The sequence below is a fragment of the Carettochelys insculpta genome, chromosome 14, assembly GCF_033958435.1.
Source record: "Carettochelys insculpta isolate YL-2023 chromosome 14, ASM3395843v1, whole genome shotgun sequence".
NCBI classification, from domain to species: domain Eukaryota; kingdom Metazoa; phylum Chordata; order Testudines; family Carettochelyidae; genus Carettochelys; species Carettochelys insculpta.
The window spans coordinates 8,583,800-8,609,749 of record NC_134150.1 but is presented as its reverse complement, the minus strand read 5'-3'; the positions used below and the strand labels follow the sequence as shown (position 1 = coordinate 8,609,749).

Genomic DNA, 25,950 nt, shown 5'->3' with positions numbered 1-25,950 from the left:
TCATTAGCATAATGTCACGTGATTTGGAGCCTGGAAGACCGTCAAAAATTTTCAGGAAGAAGGGGCCTCCGAAAGGACTTCCTTCCAGAAGCCGCCCCCCTCCAGAGGCCCCTTCTTCCTGAAAATTTTTGACACGGGCTCCAAATCACGTGACATTGTGCTAATGAGGCACGGGGAATTTGCATCTGCGCCTCATTTGCATCTTTTGCTCCGTGTATTAGCATGCCACTTCTTCGGAAGTGGCCTGTGTAGAAACAGCCTGAGAGAGTTCAGACACCTTCCCTTAAAAAACGGCCTAGTAGCACCTTACCAAGAATTTTGAATTGTTTGGTACGAGGAGCTTTTGCTGAATTTTTTTGGGTAGGTGAATGAGGCAGAACACACACACTGAAGATGGACAAGAGTAGACAGGGCAGAGGCAAAAAAAGCAAGAAGACCTCACAGGCAACTGTTTGCACAGTGTGATCCTGTAAACAACTAGGCTGTGGCCACACTTGGCCAAAATTTCAAAAGGACCCTGCCCATTTTGAAATCCCCTCATTCCCCTCTGCTGAGAGGAATAATGGGATTTCGAAAAGAGAGGGTTCCTTTTTGAAAAGGACCCCCATGTAGCTGCACCGAGCTGCGCACTTTCGAAAGCGGTGCTTGTGAAGTGCTGCGGCCAGAAGCATCCTAATGCTAATGAGGCGCTGAATATTCAAATCAGTGCCTCATTAGTAATCTTTGAAATGGCCATTTCGAAGTTTTGGCCAAGTGTGGCCATAGCCCTATAGAGAAAATGCTTTTGGGTTTATTGCTGATTGTAAGCTAAGAAACTGCTCCTTTTGTTCTTCCTCCTGTGTTCAGAGAAGCACATCATTGTACATTCTTCAGACATTTAACAAGAGATCAAATTAGTGGATTCCATCAGTTTCTGCTTCCAAATGGAGCATGCCTAAGCACCCCAAACTTTGAATAGCCACTCAAATTGAAAAGGGCCATTAACATGCTTTCTTTTTTAAGAAGAATGGTGGCTCAAAGTATTTCTCTTCTCTGGTATTTGCTACCAGAATCCTAACTCTGTCATGTGAGTTTTATTGCTATAGGCTTTTAGTAGAAACCATGTTTTGCTTAAGGTTGTACAGGAAGTTATGGCAGGATTTTTAGCATAAATTGTTTCAAAAAAGAGAAGTGAAATACATACAGACAAAGATTTTTTTTGTTTTAAAGAAATCATCTGATTCATTAATGTAAAATGGTCTCCATCAGCATGTCTTTCTCTCAGCACACTGGCTTCGTTCTATGAAACTGGAACAGAGAACTACATGTGGTCGCTAGTGTTTGGCAAATATGCATGCTACAGTATTGGAAAACAGCAGGGACGTAATGTTGTATGGAAATATCTATCCTCCCTATCTTCAGACAGGCAAATGGTTGTCAGGTAAAGGTAGATACTCCCCGCCCCCCAAGTATAAATCTAAATTTTCCGGCCTCCTTTTGAGGCGCTCAGTATTTTTCTTACCTCCATATTAATTAGATCTCGAAACTGTGTGTTGTCTGGATTTTCTGGGTGAAATTCTGGCCCAGTTGAAGTCATTGTGAATTTTACCCTGGGCTTCAGTGGGGCTAAGATTTAATGTTCTACTAACACAGCAAAGAACGACCTTGAGCATATCACTGCAGATTATGTGACTCTAGGAAGGAAGATCAAGGAATATGGAGTGCAAGTGCTGTTTTCATCCATCCTCCCTGTTGAAGGAAGGGGTCCAGGAAGAGATCGTAGAATCATGGAAGTAAATGCATGGTTTGTGCAGGTAACGTTGGAGAGAGGAATTTGCTTTCTTCAACCATGGGATTCTGTTTTGAGAACAAGGATTGCTAAGAAGTGATGGAATCTACCTAAAGAAGAGAGGAAAGAGCATCTTTGCACGCAGGCTTGCAAACTCAGTGAGGAGGGCTTTAAACTAGGTTTGTTGGGGGCCAGTGACACAAGCCTTGACACAAGCGGGGAAGGAGGAGGTACAACAAAGGAAGACCACTCGTTTAAAACGAGAAAGTAGGCAAATCAGCTTATTATCTAAGGTGTATGTCCAAATGCAAGAAGCCTGGGAAGCAGGAAGAATTAGAGGCCCTGACACAGTCTAAGAAGTATAAGGTGATTGGAATAATGGAGGCTTGGTGGGATTACTCGCATAACTTGAGTACTGTCATGGAAGGGTATAAACTGTTCAGGAAGGACAGGCAGGAGAGAAGAGGAGGAGTTCCCATTTATGTGGGAGATCAGTATGATTGCTTAGAGCTCCAGTATGTGGAGGGAGAAAAGCCAGTTGTATTTTGGGTTAAGGTTTGAAGTGAAAGCAACAGAGGTGATGTTATGTTTGGTGTCTGCTATAGGCCACCAGATCAGGTATATGAGGTAGATGAGGATTTCTTCAGACAGCTAAGAGAAGCTTCCAAATCACAGGCCCTGGTTCTCTTTGGCAACTTTAACCACCCAGGCATTTGTTGGGAGACCAATACAGCCACACATAGACAATCCAGGAAGTTTTTGGAGAATGCTGGGGATAACCTTTCTGGTACAAGTGCTGAAGGAACTGACCAGGTGCTGTGCGCAGCTTGACCTACTGCTCACAAAAAGGGAAGAAATAGAAGTGGGTGGCAACTTGGGTTGCAGAGATCAAGAGATGGTAGATTTCAGGATTCTGACAAAAGGAAGACAGGTGAGCAGTAAAATACAGACTCTTGATTTCTGAAGAGCAAACTTCAACTCCCCGGCCGTTTCTACACAGGCCACTTTCTCCGAAAGTGGCATGGTAATACACGGCCCGAAATATGCTAATGAAGCACAGATGCAAATTCCCCATGCCTCATTAGCATTAGCCATGTGATTTGGAGTCCAGAAGACCGTTCTTCCAGACTCCAAAACGCTGTTTAGAAGCGCGGCCCCGGGCGTGCTTCTGGAAGGAAGTCCTTTTTCCAGAGGCCCCTTCTTCCCAAAAATTTTCGGGAAGAAGGGGCGCCTGGAAGAAGGCCTTCCTTCCAGAAGCATGCCCGGGGCCACGCTTCTAAACAGCGTTTTGGAGTCTGGAAGAACGGTCTTCCGGACTCCAAATCACGTGACTGTATGCTAATGAGGTGCATGGAATTTGCATCCATACCTCATTAGCATATTTCAGGCTGTGTATTACCGTGCCACTTTCGCAGACAGTGGCCTGTGTAGAAATGGCCCCTGAGAGAACTGATGGGCAGGATTCCGTGGGAAGCTAATATGAAGGGGAAAGAAGTTGAGGAGAACTGGCAGTATTGTAAAAAGGCCTTATTGAAGGCACAGGAACAAACCTTTCTGATGAACAGTAAGAAAAGTAAATATGGTAGGCAACAGCTTGGCTTACAAGGGGAGTCCTTGGTGAGCTTAACTCAAAAAGGATGCATGTTAAGAAGTGGAAATGTGGACAGTTTACTAAGGAACATAAGAACAGCCATATTAGCTCAAACCAAAGGTCCATCCAGCCCACTAGCTTGTCTGCTGACAGTGGCCAATGCCAGGTGCCCCAGAGGGGGTGGACCAAAGACAGCAATCAAGCGATTGTCTCCAGCCTCTGACAATCAAAGGCCAGGGACATCATTCCTACCCTTGGCTAATAGCCTTTTATGGACCTAACCTCCATGAATTTATGTAGCTCTTTCTTAAATTCTGTTATAGTCCTAGCCTTCACAGTCTCCTCTAGTAAGGAGTTCCACAGGTTAACTATGTGCTGAGCGAAGAAGAACTTTCTTTTATTAGTTTTAACTCTGGTACCCATTAATTTCATTTGGTGTCCTCTAGTTCTTGTATTATGGGCACAAGTAAATAACTTCTCCTTATTCACCCTCTCCAAACCTGTCATAATTTTATATACCTCTATCGTGTCCCACTTCAGTCTCCTCTTTTCTAAACTGAAAAGTCCCAATCTTTTTAGCCTCTCCTCATACGGGACCTGTTCCAAGCCCCTAATCATTTTAGTTGCTCTTTTCTGAACCTTTTCCAGTGCAAGAATATCTTGTTTAGGTGACGAGCCCTCATCAGTACACATTATTCAATATCAAAACAAAAAAACAGTAAAGTAGCACTTTAAAGACTAACAAAATAATTTGTTAGGTGAACTTTTGTGGGACAGACCCACTTCTTCAAACCAAGATGTGGGCGTACCATAGATTTATATAGGGGCAGTAAGATACTCCTTGTCTTATTTTCTATCCCTTTTTTAATAATACCTAACACCCTATTTGCCTTTTGATTGCCTGTGCACACTGCGTGGATGTTTTCAAGGAACTATCTGCGATAACTTCAAGATATCGTTCCTGATTAGTTATAGCTAAATTAGCCCCCATCATATTGTAAGTATAGATCAGGTTATTTTTTTCCAATGTGTATTACCTTACACTTATCCACATTAAATTTCATTTGCCATTTTGTTGCCCAATCACTGTGAGGAAGAGTATCACTCACTCAGGAAGAGTATAAATAAATGGTTGAAGAATGTGTGTGTGGGGGGCGGGGGGGCGGTTAATCAGGAAAGTAAAAGCTGTAATACCAATTGTGCTAGCAAGGAATATGAAAGGCAATGAGAAGGGTTTCTACAGGCGTGTTAAGAATAAGAGGGTTATCAGGGAGGGTGTGGGGCTGTTACCGGATGAGGGAGGTAACCTGGTGACAGATGATGTGGGAAAGGCTGAAGTGCTCAATGCTTTTTTTGCCCATTTTCATGGACAAAGTCAGCTCCCCGACTATGGCACTAAGCAATGCAGTATGGGAAGGAGGTGGGCAACCCTAGGTGGGGAAAGAATGGGTTAAGAGCTATTTAGAAAAGCTAGAGGTATGCACATCCATGAGTATGGATTCAACACATGTAAGGGTATTGAGGCAATTGGCAGATGCCATTGCTGAGCCTTTGGCTATTATCTTTGAAAATTCATGGAGATTGGGAGAAGTCTCGGATGATTGGAAAAAGCAAATGTAGTGCGCATCTTTAAAAAAGGAAAGGAGGACAATCCAGGGAGCTATAGACTGGTCAGTCTTACCCCAGTCTCCAGAAAAATAGTGGAGATGATCCTCAAGGAATGCCTTTTGGAGCACTTGGAAGAGGGTAAAGTGATCAAGAGTAGTCAACATGGACTCATCAAGGGCAGGTCATGCCTGATGAATTTGATTAGCTTCTGTGATGAGGTCGCTGGCTCTGGATATGGGGAAGTCAGTGGAGGTGATATACCTTGACTTCAGCAAAGCTTTTGGTACAGTGTCCCACAGCATTCTTGCCCATAAGTTAAGGAAGTCCAGATTGGATACATGCACTGTAAGATGGATAGAAAGCCAGCTGACAGACAAGCTCAACAGGTAGTGGTCAGTGGCTCAATGTCTGGTTGGCAGTTGGTTTCAGGTGGAGTGCCCCAAAGATCAGTTCTAGGGCTGGTACTGTTCAACATCTTTATTAATGATCTGGATGAGGGGATGAATTGCACCCTCAGCAAATTTGCTGATGACCCTAAGCTAGCGGGAGAGGTAGATACATTGGAGGGTAGGGATAGAATCCAGAGAAATGTGGTGCGATTCAAAAAGAAGTGCATAGTCCTGTGCTTGAGATGGAAGAATTCCAAGCACTGTTACAGGCTGGGGACCGAGTGGCCAAGTAGCAGTGCTGCAGAAAAGGACCTGGGGATTACAGTGGATGAGTGGCCAAGAAGGCTAACGGCATATTGGGGTGCATTAGGAGAAGCATTTCCAGCAGATCTAGAGAAGCTGTTATTCCCCTCTACTCAACACTGGTAAGGCCACATCTGGAGTGTTGCATCCAGTTTTCGGCTGCCTGGTATAGAAAGGATGTGGACGCATTGAAGCAGATTCAGTGGAGGGCAGTGAAAATGATTAAGGGGCTGGAGCACATGACCTGTGAGGAACAGCTGAGAGATTTGGGCTTATTTAGTTTGCATAAGAGGAGACCGAGGGGTGACAGATGGCAATGGTCTGAAGTTAGAGGGAGCAGTGTAGATTAGGTATTAGGAGAAACTATTTCACTGGGATAATGGTGAAGCACTGAAGTTTATTGCCTAGAGAGATGGTGAAATCTCCAATTCTAGAGGTTTTTTAAGTCCCGGCTTGACATAGTCATGGCTGGGATGATTTAGTTGGGATTGATCCTGCTTTAGGCAGGGGACTGGACTAGATGATCTCTTGAAGTCCCTTACAGCCCAATGATTCTGTGTGTCTGATTAGTAATTGAATCTGAAAGCATGTAACTTCTGCATATAACTAAATGACACTTTACTAGATTTGTTCATAACTAGTTGTTGGCTGGATGTGTCTTCTTGAAAGAACTGATCATACACTATAAAATGAAGGTATCTTTACACTTCCCCAATTCCCCATCTCCAGTAAGATGAACAGCAGTCTGTAGAACAGCGGTGGGCAACCTGCAGCCTGAGGACCATGTGTCCCATTGGAGTTCTGTGTGTAATCTGGGAGACCATATTGTTTAGCATTGCTCACATGCAAATTTGACAGATCCTCTTTGTTTTCATCCACATAGGGTCTCTTTTTGTGACACACCTAAAGCCAGGACACATGAAGTCAGGTGCATGTTGATTGCACACAATGTTGTGAGAGCCATGCACTTCCTCTGCATACATCAAAGCGCTGTTACAGTTCAGTCTACACACTATGCAAATTCTAGATATGCAAGCATAGTTGGCAAAACTACTCTATCCTGGGAAACAGTCTTGCAGCCAGCTGAGAAAGAGGGCTACTCATGTGGCCTACTTACTAGATTAGGTTGACCCTCAGTGCAGTAAAAGGAACATGCTATCACTTTGCCCGCCTTTGTGACAAATTGACATACACCCTGCAGTAATTTCCTCAGTTGGACCATTAATCAAGACGTTTATGTATCTAGCAGCAACCCCTTCTGAATGTCTTGTGAGATGAACTGCAACCAAAGAGATCTTAACCCAGGCTTCTTAGCTGGGAAGTGAGCTCTGTGTGAACTTGGCCCAGTCCTGAGTTTCCATTTCACTTGTAGATCATTTACCCTGAAGGCATTTCGAATTCTGAGGGCTTTGCTAGAGCTGGGTCTTCTGCAAAGGCCATCCTGCCAACTGCATTTCTTCTCCAGACAGTGTAAAGCCTCCAGTCATACAGCAGTTTAGAAGGTCCTTCCCTAAGATCCTTTCCTAACTTGTCTTCGTACTTCTGTTCTTTGGGAGCCTCTCTACAAACCATGTTGGTTGCCGTTAATGAGATCCAGTGGCTAGTGAGCTACCTAAGGAGTTGTAATTACTTAAAGGTGCTCAAAAATGAAGATTTTTTTTTTTCCTTAAAGAAGACCGTGGATGGCGTGGACACTGTCTAACCTTTTAACAGAATGGCTGGCCCTTCTAGTCTGTAAGAAAATTGCCAAAAAGAGTTTATACATCTTCTCCAAAAGTTGACTATATTTGCTACAGCCAGTGAGGACAATTGTCTAAAAGTATATAGTTTCAAGTTTAGATGTTTTCATGTTGCGGGACAGAAACAAACTTCTGTATAATAGGTCTATAGCTCACTTACGGGCCAGATGAAAATTAGCTTACTTTCCAGGTATGTGGGATGTTGTAGATTACATTTCTGATTATATCATAAATATCTATGCATAGTATGTTCAAGAATTCCTGCAATTGGCAAGAAAATTGCAAATAAAGATGATTTGAAGATGTGTACAGTCACAGACTACTACATCATCTTTTTTACCTTTAAAATTCTCAGTGTGGTAAAGCTACTTTAGTCAAAATACCTGTCTGCATGCAGTATGTGTTCTATGCAGAGTTAGTGAGATAGGAAGGCAGAATTCCAATGGGAAATGCCTGTTTTAAATTTACTCCTTCTTCTAATACACCAAAGCTGTGCTTAATTTTTTTATTACTAATCCAGAGAACTGCTATGTTAGAAAAGTACTGTAAAGGCTTTATCTGGCAACTGGAGGAGGGGGAGTCAAAATTTCCAGTTGACTAAGAGGGAAGGATTTGGGATGCAGGAGGGTGGAGAATGTGGTGCACAGGATCTGGGAGGAAGTTTGGGGGCAGGAATGTTGGGAGTACTGGATCTGGGCAGCGCTCACCTTGTGTGGCAACATGTTCCTACTTTTCTTAGGTGGTGGTTTACTTGTAAACTGCTGTATTAATACTATATGCCCTTAGATTTTAATTTATTGGAACATCAGCTGTAGCTTGTTGCCAAAATTTTGGCCCCCTGATTTTTGTAATAGATGTCGTGAATCCTTTTATTGATGTCAATTCTTTTGTTTTGCAAGGACCAATTTGTTAGTAATAAAAAGCTTCTCCCTGTGTGGGGATCTGGGCAGGAGAGCGGGTGCAGGAGTAGTCTTAGGTGTGCAGGGTCTGGGTGACAAGTTGCAGCTTATCTGTGAAGGACCCTGGAGATGTTCATGGCTCTGTGCCCCCTCCCACTCCCAGGCATCATCTCTTGCTGCTCAGAGCTGTGGGATAAAGGGTCTTTTAATCTGTTCCTCTTGCTATCTTTGAATGTAGCTCATTGTTCAGACTAGCTTCCTGCCAGTGTTTGTTTGAATGCAGCCTCACCAGTGTCAAAGAAAGGGGCATAATCACTTCTCTTGATCTGCTGGCAGTGCTCCTACTAATGCACCCCAATATGCCATTAGACTTCTTTGCTACACAGGCACACTGCTAGCTCATCTCTAGCTTCTCATCCACTGTAATTCCCAGGTTCTTTCTGCAGAAGTACTTCTTAGCCGTTTGGTTCTCCGCCTGTAGCAGTGCTTAGGATTCCTCCGTCCTAAGTGCAGGATTCCGTACTTGGCCTTGTTCAAACGTCATCAGATTTCTTCTGGCCCAATCCTCCAATTTGTCTAGATCTCTCTGGACCCTGTGACTGTCCTCCAGTGTATCAATCTCTTCCTAGTTTAGTGTAATCTGCAATTTTTTGAGAGTGGAATTCATCGTCATTAATTCAGGTCATTTAATAAAGATGTTAAACAAACAGCACCAAATCCGACCCTGCGGGTTCTCCACTTGATACAGACTGCCAACTAGACAGAGCTGTAGATCGCTGCCTATTGAGCCTAACGATCTAGCCAGCTTTCTATCCACCTTGTAGTCCATTTATCCAGTCTATACTACTGTATCTTTCTGGTAAGAATACTGTGGGAGGTTACATCAAATGCTTTGCTAAAGTCAAGGTATGTTACATTCATGGTCTTCCCTGTATCTAGAGTCAGTTACTTCATCATAGAAGGCAGTCAGGTTAGTTAGGAATGACTTGTTCTTGGTGAATCTATATTGACTATTCCTGATCACTTTCCTCTCTTCCCAGTGCTTCAAAATTAATTCCTTGAGGACACCCTCTATGATTTTTCTGGGGACTGAGGTGAGGCTGACTGTCCAGTAGCCCCATGGTTTCTCCTTCTTCCCTTTTTAAAAGACGGATGCTACGTTTACCTTTTTCTAATCCTCTAAACCTCCCCCACTCACCATGAGCTTTCAAAGATAATGGCTAATGCTTCATGCCTCTGCAGTTGCATCAGCGAACTCCCTCAGCACCCTTGGATGCATTTGATCTGGCCTCATGGATTTGTGTGTGTCCAGCTTTTCTAAATAGTTCCTAACCTGTTCTTTCTCCACTAAGCGTTGCCCACCTCCTTTCCATACTGCAGCACTCTGAGACCTGACCTTGTCTGTGAAAACAGAGGCAGAAAAAGCAGTGAGTGCTGCAGATTTTTGTATGCCCTCTGCCACTAGGTTATGTCCCTCATGAATGATGTTCTGCTTGGTGACTGACTTACCGCGTTTGTGGGGGCTTTCATTTTTTAATTTTTTTTACTGCACATCAGGATGGTGCTTTTCTGTGCCTTTAATGAAGTTTCTTTAAAATACAGTCATCTCCCCTGGACTCCTTTTACCCTTATGTTAGCATCCCAGGGGTCCCTGCCCATCACTACCCTCAGAAAATCAGTCTGCTTTTCTGAAGTCCAGCATCTGTAGTTTTGCTGCTTTCCTTTCTTCCTTTGGTCAGGATCCTAACTTGACAATCTCATGGCTGCTTCCTAGCTTGCCCTCTACATTTACTTCCCTCTGCCAAGTCATCCCTGTTTGTGGGCAGTAGATGGAGCTGAGCCCAGCCCTTGGCTGGTTCCTTCAGTACTTGCACCAGGAAGCTGTCCCCAACGTTTTCCAGGAACTTCCTGGATTCTCTGTGTACAGTAATCCCTCAAGATACACAAGTGTTGCATTACACAGGGAGGGCTTGAGACATGGGTTGGGGGCCCTGGGAGGGGGGAAGAGGTTGGGGCCCATGGCCGCCGCTTCTTCGGGGCTGGGAGCACCCACAGGCGCTGCTTCCCTGGGGCAGGGGGCAGGGGGTTTTAGCCTGCCTGGCTGCTCACAGGGGCAGGCAGCTAAGTCAGCTTAAAAGCCTTCCCAGAGCAGTGCCTAGCACTGCCCTGGGAAGGCAGGGGAAGTGGGTCTTCGCCTGCTTGCAGCTGCAGGATGCTAGGCAGGCTGACAGCCCAGCAGCTTCACATTTTGAGAAGCTTGCATTAATGTGAGTTTCATGCAACATGAAGCTGTGTAAAATGAGGCTTTACTGTAATATTGTGTTGGTCTCCCAGTATCCTTGTTGATAAATTGTCATTTATCTGTTTGTGGCATGCCTTTCGTAAAAGTGTGGTGTCAAGGTGAGAAGGAATATTACTTGCAAGGACCATTGGGAACAGCTGATTTTGTAATCTCACTGAATATTCAGATTCGTATGGGGCATGCCTCTGACTTAAATCTCCTCTGGTTTGACTTGCAGCTCTGTTTTTAGAGAATATGCACTTCTAATGCTAGACACCCCCATAAGTGTGTGTGTGTGTGTGTAGAGAAATTTAGTCATACCTTTTTTCTTTCCTGAGCACATTGCTGTTTTCCTTTGTCATTTATGGAATTATATACTAGCGTAACATTCTGCTGTGTAGTTTGCAAAGGTACAAATTCAGATCAATGTATTATTAATAGGGCCCTATTACTGAAGCATTAAATCTATGAATAGAGTGGGAAGAGACTTGTGGAGTTGGATCATGTCTTTCCTGTGCTGCTGGAAGCACCCCATCAAAGGGGTCTTCCTGATGCCAAGTGGACAGTAGAGGGACAAAGCTTGTCCATCTCTTCCATAGCTTCTGGGAGTGAAGATAGAGCCATCTCCAAGTGCCTCCCCCTGCTGCAGGATGCTATCTGGGCAGCAATCTTAGGCTGCTGCAGCTTTGTGTGGGGCAGAAGTGTGGTGCTTTCTGCAGCTGTACAGAGAGAGAGAGAGAGAAGTATTTTTGCTCCCAAGTTGGTGAGGACTAGCAGTGAGGAGCCCTTTGCTGGGGGTGCGTCCAGGGGAGATCAGACCCACATCTGTTTCTTGGAACCTCCTGCGGTTGCAGAAGCTCTGCAGCTGTTTCCTTCAGAGTCCAGTTCTGATGGAAGCACACAAAGGAGGGTGACAGTCCCATGACCACCCTTACAACAGGTTTGTGATGTCCCCCACCCCCGCTTATAATCTTTTTGGTTCCGGACCCCACAATTACAATACTGTGAAATTTCAGGTTTAGTTCTACAGTGGCAGACTTTGAAACATTGAAGTTGTTGGGCTTCTTTTTTGTTAGTTTGTTTGCTGAGGAAAACATTCTAATGTACTTATTTAACCATGCATTATTTGAGGTTGGAGTCACTACTGGTAAATTAACTACTCTTAGGTGCTTTCTTATTGGAGTGGGCAAAATAACATGGGTGGTGGATTGGCTTCCAAAAGGTTGATGTAATAATTAACAAATTAGTTAAGTTATAATCATTTGGTGACTGTGTCTTAATTATCCATAATTCTTACATAACCATTTTCTCTTGGTGCAGACTTATTTCTGACATCTTCCCCCCTCCACAAATCACCATTTGCTTTTGCTTGCTTAAATTTTTGGTACTTGCCCTGGTCTTGGTCTTGTCTGACCTCTCTTTTATTTGTTCTTATATTTCTGTTTCCAGCAGTGGTACTATTACAGGGGTTGGAAAACTTGGGGAGGAAGGATCCTGGGGAAGCTGCATAGAGAACTTCTCTCTGCATTTAGCCCCGTAGAATCTTTCCAACAGTGGAAAGAAGAAAATTGTGTTGAGGGAAAAGTCTGGAGGAGGATGTTGAACCCATTTCCCTCTACAGGTTGAATTTCCCTTGTCCAGCACCCTGGGGATCTGACTGTCCCTGAATGGGGGAGTTCGTTAGACCAGTGTAGGTCAATTTTGGCCCCTCTACCGATGGACCCTGGTCTCTTCGGGGGTCTGTGGGCATACCTGGCTGGGCTCCCCTCCTGGTTGTCAGGCTCTGCTGCCAGCTTTGCTGCCTGGATCTGTGCCAGGCCTGGACTTTCTGGTCCAGCAACATCCATGCTTCTCTTGGAACAGAGAGACCTGGAACAGAGGGGGTTCAACCTGTATTTGTATGTGGGGAGAGGGGTGATTGTGCTTATGTACACCACTCTGAACAAGAGGAATAGCAGCAGCAAGTAGTTGGAGGTTTTCTTTAACAAGTAGTGAGTAGCAAGAGGTGGAAGATTCTAGTAGTAACAAGCAGGAGGGAAAGCCTTGTAGGCCATGCCCATCTTGGCTTGAAGATTTTATGTTTCTTGCTGATTGAGCTTTCCTAGTGTTGAGAGGAGGATGGGAGTTGCTGGTATACAACTGAAGAAAGCAGCTGCCAAGTATCTTTTCAGGGCTCACAGACCATAGATTTTATTTTCACCCCATTGTAATGGATTCAAAACTTCTAATTAGCTCTTGGAGGGACAAGACTTGGAAAACTTCAGCGTGGAAAACATTAGAAATTGAAGGATTTCCGGAACAGAAGTGCTTAGGAAATCTGTTATAGTCATTGCTGCATCAGCCACCTATGATTGACCTTTTTCTGGATGTTCATAGTCATATCTTCAGTGTACAGATTACAAACATTTTCTGTTACTGCAGTAGTTTAAAACATGATATGGTTTAGTAAGCATGTTGTTCTAAATTTAAAAATATATTTAATGGAAGGCTGGATTAAAATCAAGTGTAGTCTTTTTATACTCCTGGAGAAAGCAAAATTATTGAAAAATTCATGATTTGCATATATGAAGTGGGTAACATTTTTAAAAAATTAGTTTTTTTTAAATATTTCCATAAATAAAGATTCAAACTCAAAGAATTTTTGTTATCTGTGTTTCAGTATGTAAGTACATAGTTATACATTTTAAAACAGGTCATTAAAATACTGTTACACAATTTTTTTCATTAAACTGCCCCATGTAACTATAATCTTCATAACTGGTATCTTAAAAATGTGAAATAGAGTAAGGCTGCAAAATTTCTTTGTGGTGTAAGATTATTAGCTATGTAACAGCCTGTCTAATGTCAAAGCCGGACAGCATTTGGTACCCTGAGAATTGCCTAGAACAGGTGTGAGCAAACATTTTATGTCAGGCCCCGCTTTTTGTCCCTGCAAATTAACAGGGCCCCTACAACCTATCTAATGTAATTCAAACTAATGGAAATTTATGTTCATATGAAAAAAGAAATCTTTTGGCAGTGTAAGAAAATAAGCACACAGAATGTAAAAACTATTAATTGGTATATAAATGTGAATACACATCAAAAACTTAATATCCTTCAGCGCTTTTTAATGAGATGAGCCTGACAACTAGCAGCCAATCATTCTGCATCCCCCTTTTGAAATTTCATCCCCCGCTTGAGAAGGCCTGCCCCCACTTTGCTCACACCTAGCCTAGAAGAACCACTAATGCTCAGACAAATCAGTGAAATTTGATATGAGTACTACACTTTGACTTCTTCCTTTGTTTCCTTTTTCAGATCTTGAACCAGATGATTCTGCATCCATATACATCTTTAATGTAGACCAACCATCATCCTCTGTAAATCAGCCAGTTTGTATCCCTCACCATGGATTGCAGTCACACTCCTCTCCTCTGTCTCCACCAATCAGACTGCCAGGTCATAAAAACTATGAGGGAATTTGTGAGGTACCAGAATCCAAATACAGTCCATTAGGTGGACCCAAAACTTTTGAGTGCCCTAGTATTCAAATTACATCTATCTCTCCTAACTGTCATCAAGGGATTGAAGCTAGTGAGGATGAATTGCAAACAAATGGCCCAGAAAATGAATATATTGAAAGGCCTTCAAGGGACCACCTGTATCTTCCTCTTGAGCCATCCTACAGGGAATCATCCCTTAGCCCAAGCCCTGCCAGCAGCATTTCCTCCAGGAGCTGGTTTTCAGATGCTTCCTCTTGCGAGTCCATCTCTCATGTTTATGATGATGTAGACTCGGAGCTGAATGAAGCTGCTTCTCGATTTACCCTTGGATCTCCCTTAGCATCTCCTGGTGGTTCCCCAAGGAGTCTAGGGGATGAACCTTGGCAACAGCCTTATGGATTTGGGCATGCCTTATCTCCTAGACAGTCTCCTTGTCATTCTCCTAGAACTAGTATTACAGATGAAAATTGGCTAAACCCCAGGCCAACGTCAAGGCCCTCATCGAGACCTACATCCCCTTGTGGGAAGCGACGACACTCCAGTGCAGAGATTTGTTATGCCAGCTCTCTCTCACCTCACCATTCTCCAACTCCATCACCTGGCCACTCTCCCAGAGGTAGCATAACAGAAGATACGTGGTTAAACAGTTCTCTCCATGGTGTACAAGGTCTTAATCCTGGCCTTCAATCATTTCAGTGTTGTACAGAGACTGACATCCCTCTTAAAACAAGAAAGACCTCTGAGGATCAAACTGCTACTTTATCAGGAAAAATAGATTTCTGTTCTGAAGAACAGGGTAATTTATCACCAACCATTGAAAGTGTAATAGATGATTGCTCCGGATCTCAACATGTGTTAAAAAAGGATTTGCCTGGTGACCAATTTCTTTCTGTTCCTTCACACTTTACTTGGAACAAACCAAAACCTGGTCATACTCCTATATTTCGGTAAGTAGAATAAAAACTTACATATTTTTCATACTTTTCTGAGTATTATGTTCATGTGTCTGCTTATATTTCAATGATGCCCTGAGCCTTTCTCAAAGACAATTAACTTTTTTCTAATATTCCTATCACTAAGTGAAATGCCAGATCTGCTTCATTATGAAACTATTCCAGCCACATGAAAATAGATATTTAGGCTCCTATATGTCAGGTTATTGACTGTGAGCAGACAGAATGCTATTGACTCGAATGGAGTTTCACAAGGACAAAGCAGTTTACCAAATGTAACTTCTTGTGAGAATCAATTATATTAAATTAGAAGTTCTTCAAAGAATATATGTTCTGTTTCTATTCACAGTGCTCAGGGCATTTGGGTGCAATAAATTAGTGGAATGAGAGCAATAAAATACTAAATGTGGGTAACCAAGAGTGATACATACACTTGTAGCCTTGTTGGCTTACTGATATTAGAGATAATATCTTTGAACCAACCTCTTGGTGAGAGACACAAGCTTTTGAGAGACAAACAACTTCTGATCAGAAATTGGTATAGTTGAAAGATACTACTTCGCATTGTATCTCTCATAGACCTGTAAAGGCAGACATCTTAGTTGCGTAGAGCTGTTTTTATCAGGGTTTTCATGTCTGTTTTGTTTGCGTTTTTAGCTTGTTTTGCTGGAATCCTGAAGAGAAATTTTTGAGAAATTTCCTCAGTGCCGTTTTAAAATCTGTTTGAGCTGAAGTAGCTGGTGTGTGTTTGCATTCTGTTTAGCTGCAGAGATGGATTGGTATGAATGTACCTTCAGTATGTATTTCCTGGTTTTCAGAAATTTGTTTTAGTGAACTCAGCAGTTCTGTCAGTGAACCTAATCTGATAGAACTGAACTGAAGGGAACCTTCAGAGGTTATGGAGTACAGTTCCCTGCTCACACAGCAGGGCCTCTCACCATCCCTGACAATCTTTTTTTTTTTTTTTTAATCTATTTGCCCTAAATGGCCCCCTCAAGGACTGAGCTCTCAACCCTTGGTTTAGCAGGCCAGTGCTCAAATCGCTGAGCTATCCTGACCCTGTATAATCAAGGTTATAAGTAAAATGAGTCTGACAGGTTAAATTTATTATTCCATATTCAGGTTCATTGGACCACAATGGCTCTTCTAGAGCAAAACTATCTAGTTTATTCTATTTTCATAGCTACATGGAAGGAATCCAGAATAACTCTGCAGAGCACTTATTTTCAGAATTTGTGTGTTCAGAATAGTCTTTTTAAATGGATACTCTGGAACTATACATGCAAACGAGAATTTGTATAGCTTTAGTTGAATTTCATTGAGTTAAATGAGGCAAAATAAATAAAGGAAATATGTAGTGTCAGTCTGCAAGCTTGCCATAGAGGTCAGATTCTGTGACTTTCTTGGACATTCATGACTTCTGCAGTAGCCTGTGCACCTGGCTGCAGGGGCCATCTGAAGTGCTTAGGCAGATTTTGTGCCAGCCACATTGGCTGCTGCTGGGACAGTCTTGGGATACCCTGCCCCTCTCCTGCAGCAGCAGTTTCTGGGAGTTAGAGCTCAGGAGGGGGTGAGGTTTCTGGGTCATGCTTACCTGGGGGGGAATCTACCCTGGAAGCTGTGACATCCCCCTTCCTCAGCTCCATACCCTGCCTTCACCTGTAGACATTGCCTTCCACAGTACCACTTGGCTGTGGTACTGGTATGTGGGTCAAGAGAAAAGTGTTTATTACAGAGCTAAGGGAGGGACATGTTACTGTTTCTAAGGAACAGACTACGGAGCCTGACAGCCCAGGCAACTCTCTCCCCCCCCCGCCACCCTTGCCACTCCACCACCATGGGCATCTGTATGTGTAGTTATGAGAAGTCCTGTGGCACCTTATAGACTTACATAAGCATGAGCTTTCACGAAATGCATCTGACAAAGTGGGTCTTTGCCTAAGAAAGCTTATGCTCCAAAAAATCTGTTCATCTATAATGGGCCACAAGATGACTTGTTTTTGTGGATACAGACTAACACAGCTACTCCTTTGACACTTGTATGTGTCGTTGGCATTGTTTTACTCTCTGTGTTGCTTGGAATTGAATTGCATGTGACATTTTGTTGCACATAAATCTCTGTGGCACTTGTGGAGGAGACTTTTCACTTTGTTCAATTATCAATGATGTTGCTGCCAAGAGAAGGATATCACTCCCCATCCTGGATAGACTGTTACAGCTGGCCAATTTGCATTGTCCAACCCAATCTTTTATCAACCCACTTCAGAGAATATCTGACAGTTTGCTTTCTCAGGAGAGGTGTGGTTCTTTTAGTTTTGTTCCCCCACTCCCACCCCCTATTGACAAATGTGGTGGTGGTGGTGGTTGCGGGAGTTGTCAGACTTTTTCTGTCATGTTATCGGCAGGTCAGAATGTAGTCAAACTTTCCCTCAGGATCACTTTTGATGCAGCAGAATCTTCTGTCAAAGGAATGACTTGCCCTATGACCATCATGAAGATTGTGCATGGCTTCAGTTCTCCTCTTTCAGCTGTGGACACTAAAACTAAATTGGAAAGACATCCCTTTCAAAAGGGAGTTCTTTTCAGTGAATTGATTATTAGAAAATCTAAAGGACACACAATCAGCAGCCTCACCTGTCTGGTTCATTCCTTCTTCACAAGGGACAGCACTACACCGGCATGCAGCATTCTACTTTTCATCCAAGACCTCAAATGATCAACAACCTGTAGCCTTAGAGTCATTATAAAAAAGGGCCTTTCAGATACAACCTGCTTCTTCATCAGCACCCTTATCTTGAAATATCAAGCCTCCATTTAGATAAGATGGAGAGTGAAGCACTTTTCTACCCCTTTCTTTGGAGTCAGGCTAGCCCTTTCCCACAACACATGGAAGCAGATTACATCAGACTCCAGGGTCTCATGTAAAAGTGCTGTAGTTTACAACCTAAAAGACTGCTTCTTCCCCAATTTTCCTTACCCATCCCTCTAAGTATCCCTCTTACAAGAGGTATAATGCTTGCAAAGGTGGAGAGATTTCTCTTGCTAGGCAGAGTCAAATAGCTTGCCTGACTGGACAGCATTTTTACTCCTAATACCTTCTTTTCACCCTGCACCCCCCCACTTCTCCTGCGAAAAAAGTAGGGGTAAAGGAGTCTGATACGATACTTAAGGGAATTGAATCGAAACTTCTGACTGTACTTTTTTCCCATGACCTTGATCTCCATAATCTCTTCACTCTTACTTCTGGATTAGTTCATGACTTTTTTTCCAGTGTGAACGATCTGTTTTGTTATCTGACCATGATCAATCTTTTCTCAGACGTAGGTTTTTGTTCTCAAACAAAGTTGATCCTCTGTGCCACCCAAAGGATTTGATTCCAGGGTTGGACTTAAGTTAAATGGTGGCCAGGGTGAACTTGTGTTTTGGTACCTCTGTTCGCTATGGGCTCCCTAGCCCCTTCACCACCATCCTGTGCTCTGTTTACCATCGTGACTTCTTCACCCTTAACCTCTTCACAATGCTGTCTTCTCTCCAACCCATGTACCTCCCTCCTGCCCGTGCCACCAGCCCCAGCTCTGTGCTGCCAGAGTGCCCTGCCATACTGTCCTCTGCATACCCTCTACCCCATTATGCATAGCAGCCATCATGCCTAGTGGCTTCTTACCCAGAGATGGCCATCATAGCACTTCCACATTCCTGAGGAAATTCATGACCAAAAAGTTAAAAATTCTGTGCGTGGTATTTTAAAATTCTGCAAACTATATTTTGTCAGTAAATCAATATGGAAGAATTAGCATGGCAAGAGCAAGCGGTGGTCACTGGCTGCATGGGTGGGAGATCACCCTTCCTCTGCTAGGATATGGTCTTCGCAGTGAGAACTCTGTGCATGGCAAAAGACCACAGGGAAGCAGGGGGCCCGTATCCGAGACGTTACGCAGGCATTGTCGAGGATTATCTGGCCCTCTGACTACTATCCCATGCTTCTCATTCATGTGGGCACTAATGATACTGCAAGGTGTGACGCTCAGCAGGTCAAGAGTGACTTCAGGGCTCTGGGGGCACGGGTCAGGGGATTTGGGGCGCAGGTGGTATTCTCTCCAATCCTGCCTGTCAGAGGTAGGGGCCCAGGCAGAGACAGGTGTATCCTAGAGGTGAATGCTTGGTTGCGTAGATGGTGTTGCCAGGAAGGCTTTGGTTTCCCTGACCACGGGATCCTTTTCCGGGAAGGACTGCTAGGCAGAGATGGTGTGATGGGGTTCAGGGGTCCCTCTGCACTGCACCCCGTCCGCTGGCAGGAGTGACTCTCACTCAGCAGGTACAACAGCAGGTTTATTAGGCAACAGATGTCCAGTTTCTCACAGAAGCAACAGCATAGCAGCCAGAGACAGTCCTTCCAACCTGTCCTGGGGAGAAGACCCCGAGGGGTGCCCCTCTGGGGTGTAGGTGTAGCTTCCCCCTCCTCAGGCTCCCTGCCTTCCAGCTCTCCCTTTTCCTAGCCTCTAACTGCCACCCCCAATTCAAAAAACCCCTCTCAGCTCCTCCCTGCTCTTTGTTCAGGCAGAGGTGTTACCTGCCAGTTGTAGCCCCAGGGTCATCCTTAGCCACTGGGAGCTGCTGCTTGCCTCAGACATCCAGCCTGACTCTCACATGCACTCCCCCCACTCCATCACATCGAGATGGCGTTCACCTTTCGAGGAGGGGGAAGACCATATTCGGACACAGGCTGGCTAACCTAGTGAGGAGGGCTTTAAACTAGGTTCGACGGGGGCAGGGGAGCAAAGCCCGCAGGTAAGTGGACAGCGTGAATACATGGGAGATGAATTTGAAATGGGAGGGAGTATGGGCTACACTGGGAAAGTAAAAAGAGGGCCAGGGCAAAACTGGGAGGCAAGACCAAATCAATGTCTGAGATGCCTATATACAAATGCAAGAAGTATGGGAAATAAACAAGAAGAATTGGAAGTACTAATAAACGAATACAACTATGATATCGTTGGCATCACAGAAACTTGGTGGGATAATACTCATGATTGGAATGTTGGTATTGAAGGGTACAGCCTGCTTAGGAAGGACAGACAGGGAAAGAAGGGAGGAGGTGTTGCCTTGTATATTAAAAATGTACACACTTGGACAGAGGTGGAGATGGATGTAGGAGATGGACGGGTTAAGTCTCTGGGTTAGACTCAGAGGAGTAAAAAACAAGGATGAGGTCCTACTAGGAGTCTACTACAGGCCCCCTAGCCAGGTGGAAGAGGTGGATGAGGCTTTCTTTAAACAGCTAACAAAATCATCCAGGGCCCAGAATTTGGTGGTGATGGGGGACTTCAACTATCCAGGTATATGTTGGGAAACTAATACATTAGGGGACAGACTGTCCAATAAATTCTTGGATTGCATTGCAGACAACTTTTTATTCCAAAAGGTTGAAAAAGCTACCAGAGGGGAAGCTGTTCTAGATTTAATTTTAACAAATAGGGAGGAAATTATTGAGAATTTGAAAGTGGAAGGATGCTTGGGTGAAAGTGATCATGAAATCATAGAGTTCACAATTCTAAGGAAGGGTAGAAGGGAAAACAGTACAATAGAGATAATGGATTCCAGGAAGGCAGATTTTGGTAAACTCAGACAGCTGGTAGGTAAGGTCCCATGGAAAGCTAAACTGAGGGGAAAAACGGCTGAGGAGAGTGGGCAGTTTTTCAAAGGGACATTATTAAGGGCCCAAAAGCAAGCTATCCCACTGTGTAGGAAAGAGAGAAAACATGGCAAAAGACTGCCTTGGCTTAACCAGGAGATCTTGCATGATCTCAAAATAAAAAAGGAATCCTATAAGAAATGGAAACTAGGACAAATTACGAAGGATGAATATAGGCAAACAACACGAGCGTGCAGGAGCAAGATTAGAAAGGCTAAGGCACAAAATGAGCTCAAACTAGCTACAAGCATAAAGGGAAACGAAGGCTTTTTACAAATACATTGGTAACAAGAGGAAGACTAAGGAGAGGGTAGGGCCATTGGTCAGTGAGGAGGGAGGAACAGTAACAGGGAATTCGGAAATGGCAGAGATGTTTAATGATTTCTTTGTTTCGGTCTTCACTGAGAAATCTGAAGGAATGCCTGACATAGAGAATGCTAGTGAAAAAGGGGGTAGGTTTAGAAGTTGAAATAGGAAGAGAACAAATTAAAATTTACTTAGAGAAATTAGATGTCTGCAAATCACCAGGGCCTGATGAAATGCATCCTAGAATCCTCAAGGAGCTGATAGTAGAGGTATCTGAGCCTTTAGCAATCATTTTTGGTAAATCGTGGGAGACGGGAGAGATTCCAGAAGACTGGAAAAGGGCAAATATAGTACCCATTTATAAAAAGAGGAACAAGAATAACCCGGGAAACTATAGGCCAGTCAGCTTAACTTCTGTGCCAGGAAGGATAATGGAGCAGGTAATTAAAGAAATCATCTGCAAGCAGTTGGAAGGTGGTAAGGTGCTAGGGAACAGCCAGCATGGTTTTGTTAAAAACAGATCATGTCAAACCAATCTAATAGCTTTCTTTGATAGAATAAAGAGCCTTGTGGATAAGGGAGAAGCGGTGGATGTGGTATTACCTAGACTTCAGTAAAGCGTTTGACACGCATGGTCTCACATAATATACTTATCAATAAACTACGCAAATACAACTTAGATGGGGCTACTATAAGGTGGGTGAACAACTGGCTGGATAACTGTACCCAGAGAGTAGTTATTAATGGTCTTCAATCCTGCTGGAAAAGTATAACTAGTGGGGTTCCGCAGGGGTCTGTTTTCGGACCGGTTCTGTTCAGTATCTTCATTAACGATTTAGATATTGACATAGAAAGTACACTTATGAAGTTTGCAGATGATACCAAGCTGGGAGGGGTTGCAACTTCTTTGGAGGATAGGGTCATAATTCAAAAGGGTCTGGATAAACTGGAGAAATGGGCTGAGGTAAACAGGATGAAGTTTAATAAGGACAAATGCAAAGTGCTCCACTTAGGAAGGAATAATCAGTGTCACACATACAGAATGGGAAAGGACTGCCTAGGAATGAGTACAGCAGAAAGGGATCTAGGGGTTATAGTGGACCACAAGCTAAATATGAGTCAACAGTGTGATGCTGTTGCGAAAAAGGCAAACATGATTCTAGGATGCATTAACAGGTGAGTTGTGAACAAGACACGAGAAGTCATTCTCCCGCTCTACTCTGCGCTGGTTAGGCCTCAGCTGGAGAATTGTGTCCAGTTCTGGGCACCGCAGTTCAGGAAGGATGTGGAGAAACTGGAGAGGGTCCAGAGGAGAGCAACGAGAATGATCAAAGGTCTAGAGAACGTGACCTATGAAGAAAGGCTGAAAGAATTGGGCTTGTTTAGTTTGGAAAAGAGAAGATTGAGGGGGGACATGATAGCAGTTTCAGGTATCTAAAAGGGTGTCATAAGGCAGAGGGAGGGAACTTGTTCTTCCTTGTCTCTGAGGATAGAACAAGAGGCAATGGACTGAAATTGCAGCAGGGGAGGTTCAGGTTGGACATTAGGAAAAAGTTCCTAACTGTCAGGGTGATCAAACACTGGAACGAATTGCCAAGGGAGGTGGTAGAATCTCCATCACTGGAGATATTTAAGAAGAGGTTAGATAGATGGCTTTCAGGGATGGTCTAGAAAGTGCTTGGTCCTGCCATGAGGGCAGGGAGCTGTACTCGATGGCCTCTTGAGGTCCCTTCCAGTCCTACTCTTCTATGATTCTATGTGATACAATGGCTTGGCTTGGCTGTTGGCCGTTGGCCGTGACCAAAAAGGAAATAGCTGGTACCAGTAGCTTAGTCCAGTCCTCACTCAGGCCCTAGCTTGCCACCACTCTGGGCCATCAACTCCCAAATGACCTTTTATTCTTCATATGGTAGAGCATTTCCTTCTAATCCTGAACTGTAAAGGGCTGCTTGGGATGCACTGTTTAACAAGAAAATGAACCGATTCTTGATTTGCATGTGTGCTCCTTAAAAACAAGTTCCTTCCTAGCCCACCCTCCTCCTGTTTCTGTCCCCTAGCCTGGCTGCCAGCTTTCCTATTTTCCGTCAGAAGTATAATCTGGGAGACTTCCCTAATTTTAACACCTAATTTTCATTCTTTTCCACCTCCCATCCCAGTATTCACTCAACCTGCAATCACACTTTAAAACTATAGTTGCTATATCCACACTAGGATTTCACTAAATTGTTACCAGGTGTTAGCTAAAAAAAAATGGTGAAAATATGTTGTTGCCTAGGCAAAGTAAGACCTAATCAATTGCTCTGAAGCAACCACTCACGTGGTCTAGGTACAGGGGTAGAAGTCGCACAGCAGTGGGTGCAGCTACACTATTTTAGTGTATTTTATTCTATAAAGTTTCTTATAACATACTTATTATCTCAGTATCTGAGCATCTTGTTAATACATTAAGCAGCTATTACTCCTGGGGGAATTTTGAGCCACTGGTCGAATTCATGTGTCTGAACGTTTTCTTTGCTTTCCTGCAGAAAAATATCTTTTTGACAAAAGTTGTAATAGATGTCGTGTATCACTCCTTAGCGGTGTCGGTACAAGGTTCTAGGCACCCAGGCTGGGAGGTAAATCACCATGGGTGTGGGGATATCCCAACTAGTGGCCCCTATCTTGAGCTGCTATCAACGGCTAGTCCCAGCTGCACTTCAGGACTCCCCCTTCCTCTGCAAGGAAGGGCTCGGGCAGTGGCAGACCTATCCCGAAATCTTCCTCTAGCTGCAGGAAGCATAGCAACATCCCCTGCTTCTTGTCCTCATCATTGCTCAGTTGTGCAGTCACTCTATGGTGAGCTACTTCCTTGTTCACCCAATCCCTGTGCAGCTAGACCTCCCAACACCCAGCCTCTCCTGCCAAGCTTCACAGGGTACGTCCAGAATTCCCCTAACCCTCCATACCAAAACCCCACTCCACTGTACCTCAGTTGCATCATACGGAGCCCTTCAGCACTCAGATCCCCCTACTTCGGGACCACGATACCTGAACTCAGACCACTCCCCTACTGAGCTCCCTGCATTCATTTCCGCCTTAGATGGCTTATACCCTGAAGTACCCTGAGCCCCCATATCTAGATCTTCATACCAGTGATCACTAGCTGGGTGCACCCAGACTCCCATCCTCCCCATCCCAAATTCTTTTGCCACACATCTGGATCCCCCCACACTTGAATGTGCCCAGTTGAGCCTACCTGGTCTGCACCTGGCACAAAGTGGCATGACTCTGGAGTGTTTCTGGGGCAGGCCCAGGCTTTGTGTTGTCAAAATCAGGAGCAGCCTCACAACTGAGTCAATGCCCCATATTTGGTCAGTCAGCCTGTGCTCCCTACTGCCAAACTAGAGCCTCAGCCTTTATCTATTGACAAAACTTGTAGAATTTTAAAATTGTGTGCAGAATTTTTAATGTTTTTTTTGGTGCAGAATGCCATCAGGAGTAAACCATGACTTACATCTGTCCCATGTTATTTGTTCTCTCTGTAACCAGGGCAAAACCCCAGTGCAGAGAAGAGATTATTTACTCTCTTACTACCAGGTGTGGTCTGAAGCAGGAAATGGCAGGGAGTTACATGAGCTGATGAAGAAAGCTTGTCAGTGTTCAGAGCTGTCAGGCACCTTTCATCAGTGCTAAACATGTACATTCAAGTGCACAAAGAGAATTTTATGTAAACATTTCCTTTAAAAGCTTTCTTCTCTGAAAGGAGCAAATATCTGATGCCAGAATGTTTCAGATAATAAAACATGCATTGAAGGCAGGTAGTTGTGTTTTTTTTTTTTTTTTAAATCAAACTACAAGACTTTTTAAGACTACAGAACCTCAGCAATATGTATATGATTAACCCTTTATATACACGCAGTTTCCAGGATTTCATATTGTTGTAACCCTTTCTTTTCTTTGTCACTCCCTTCATTGCTCTCTTGTGTTCTGTTCAGTCTTTGATTGGATGGCTCATGGCAGAAGACAGAAATAAAGTAATGAAAACTCACTGTTCAAGTGTCCCCGTGGGTGCTCAACCTTTGGTGTCAGGCTCTCCCTGGCGCCTCAGCTCAGAGATCTTGCTAGCTGTTTCTGCTGGACCACGCATGCGTGGCTCCACTGCTCCACTTTGCGCTCTTTCATCACATGTGCGGTCCAATCTCATCCAGTTCCTATCAACCGCCAACAGCTGCAGATGCAGCTTCCAACTCTCTCTCGCTCTGGCTTGACGGTTCTTCTGCTTCACACATTCCTCATTGGGTTTATGATTCATTGATAGAGACTTCATTGTTATTTGCATTAATTAAGTTGATTCCTCATTAAGCTGCCATTTGGCTGACGCTTCGTTTTCTGTTGACGGTGTTGTGAAGTCGTTTATGAAATTTTCCAGAACAAGGACTCCTTATCTGTTAGTGTTTTACATTTCAAGGAGCTGTTAACTATGCCTGGCATAGCTGGCTTTAAGAAGTGTGAATCTTGCTGCGAGGCAATGTCTGCCTCTGATGGACATTCCCACTGTAGTCCATGCTTGGGAGAGGGGCACATGCCTCTGGAGTGCCCTCATTGTTCTAAGTTAACCATGTGGGCCTGGGGAGAGAGGGAAATGTGTCGTTGCATGCTCCTGTTTGAGAAGGCCTAACAGTCTGCTCCACTTGAAAGTGGCAAGCCTCCTCAAGAGGGCCAACACAAGTGTAGACTCTGTCCACCGAAGTGATTGCACACAAGTGTCCGAGTCTCTCTTCTACTTGATCGCTACCCAGTCTGCCTGCGGGTGTGATGAGCGAGACTGAAGCAGGTGCTGGAATGGTCTCTGGTGCTCCTAAAAGCCGTGTCTACACGTGCACGCTACTTCGAAGTAGCGGCACTAACTTCGAAATAGCGCCCGTCAGGGCTACACGTGTCGGGCGCTATTTCGAAG

At 44.1% G+C, this 25,950-nt stretch overlaps 1 protein-coding gene across 7 annotated transcripts in view; it reads left to right on the top strand.

Annotated features, from left to right (window-relative positions):
* Nucleotides 1-25,950, top strand: part of NFATC3 (nuclear factor of activated T cells 3) — a 204,615-nt gene that overhangs the window by 13,961 nt on the left and 164,704 nt on the right. For 6 of the 7 annotated variants that reach the window (XM_075009205.1, XM_075009207.1, XM_075009209.1 and 3 more), the window contains exon 2: nucleotides 13,879-15,010. The exons of the other annotated variant lie outside the window; for it this stretch is intronic. In XM_075009205.1, the coding sequence (XP_074865306.1) occupies nucleotides 13,879-15,010 (1,132 nt within the window). The remainder of the gene's footprint in view (nucleotides 1-13,878; nucleotides 15,011-25,950) is intronic. 7 annotated transcript variants of the gene reach the window in all.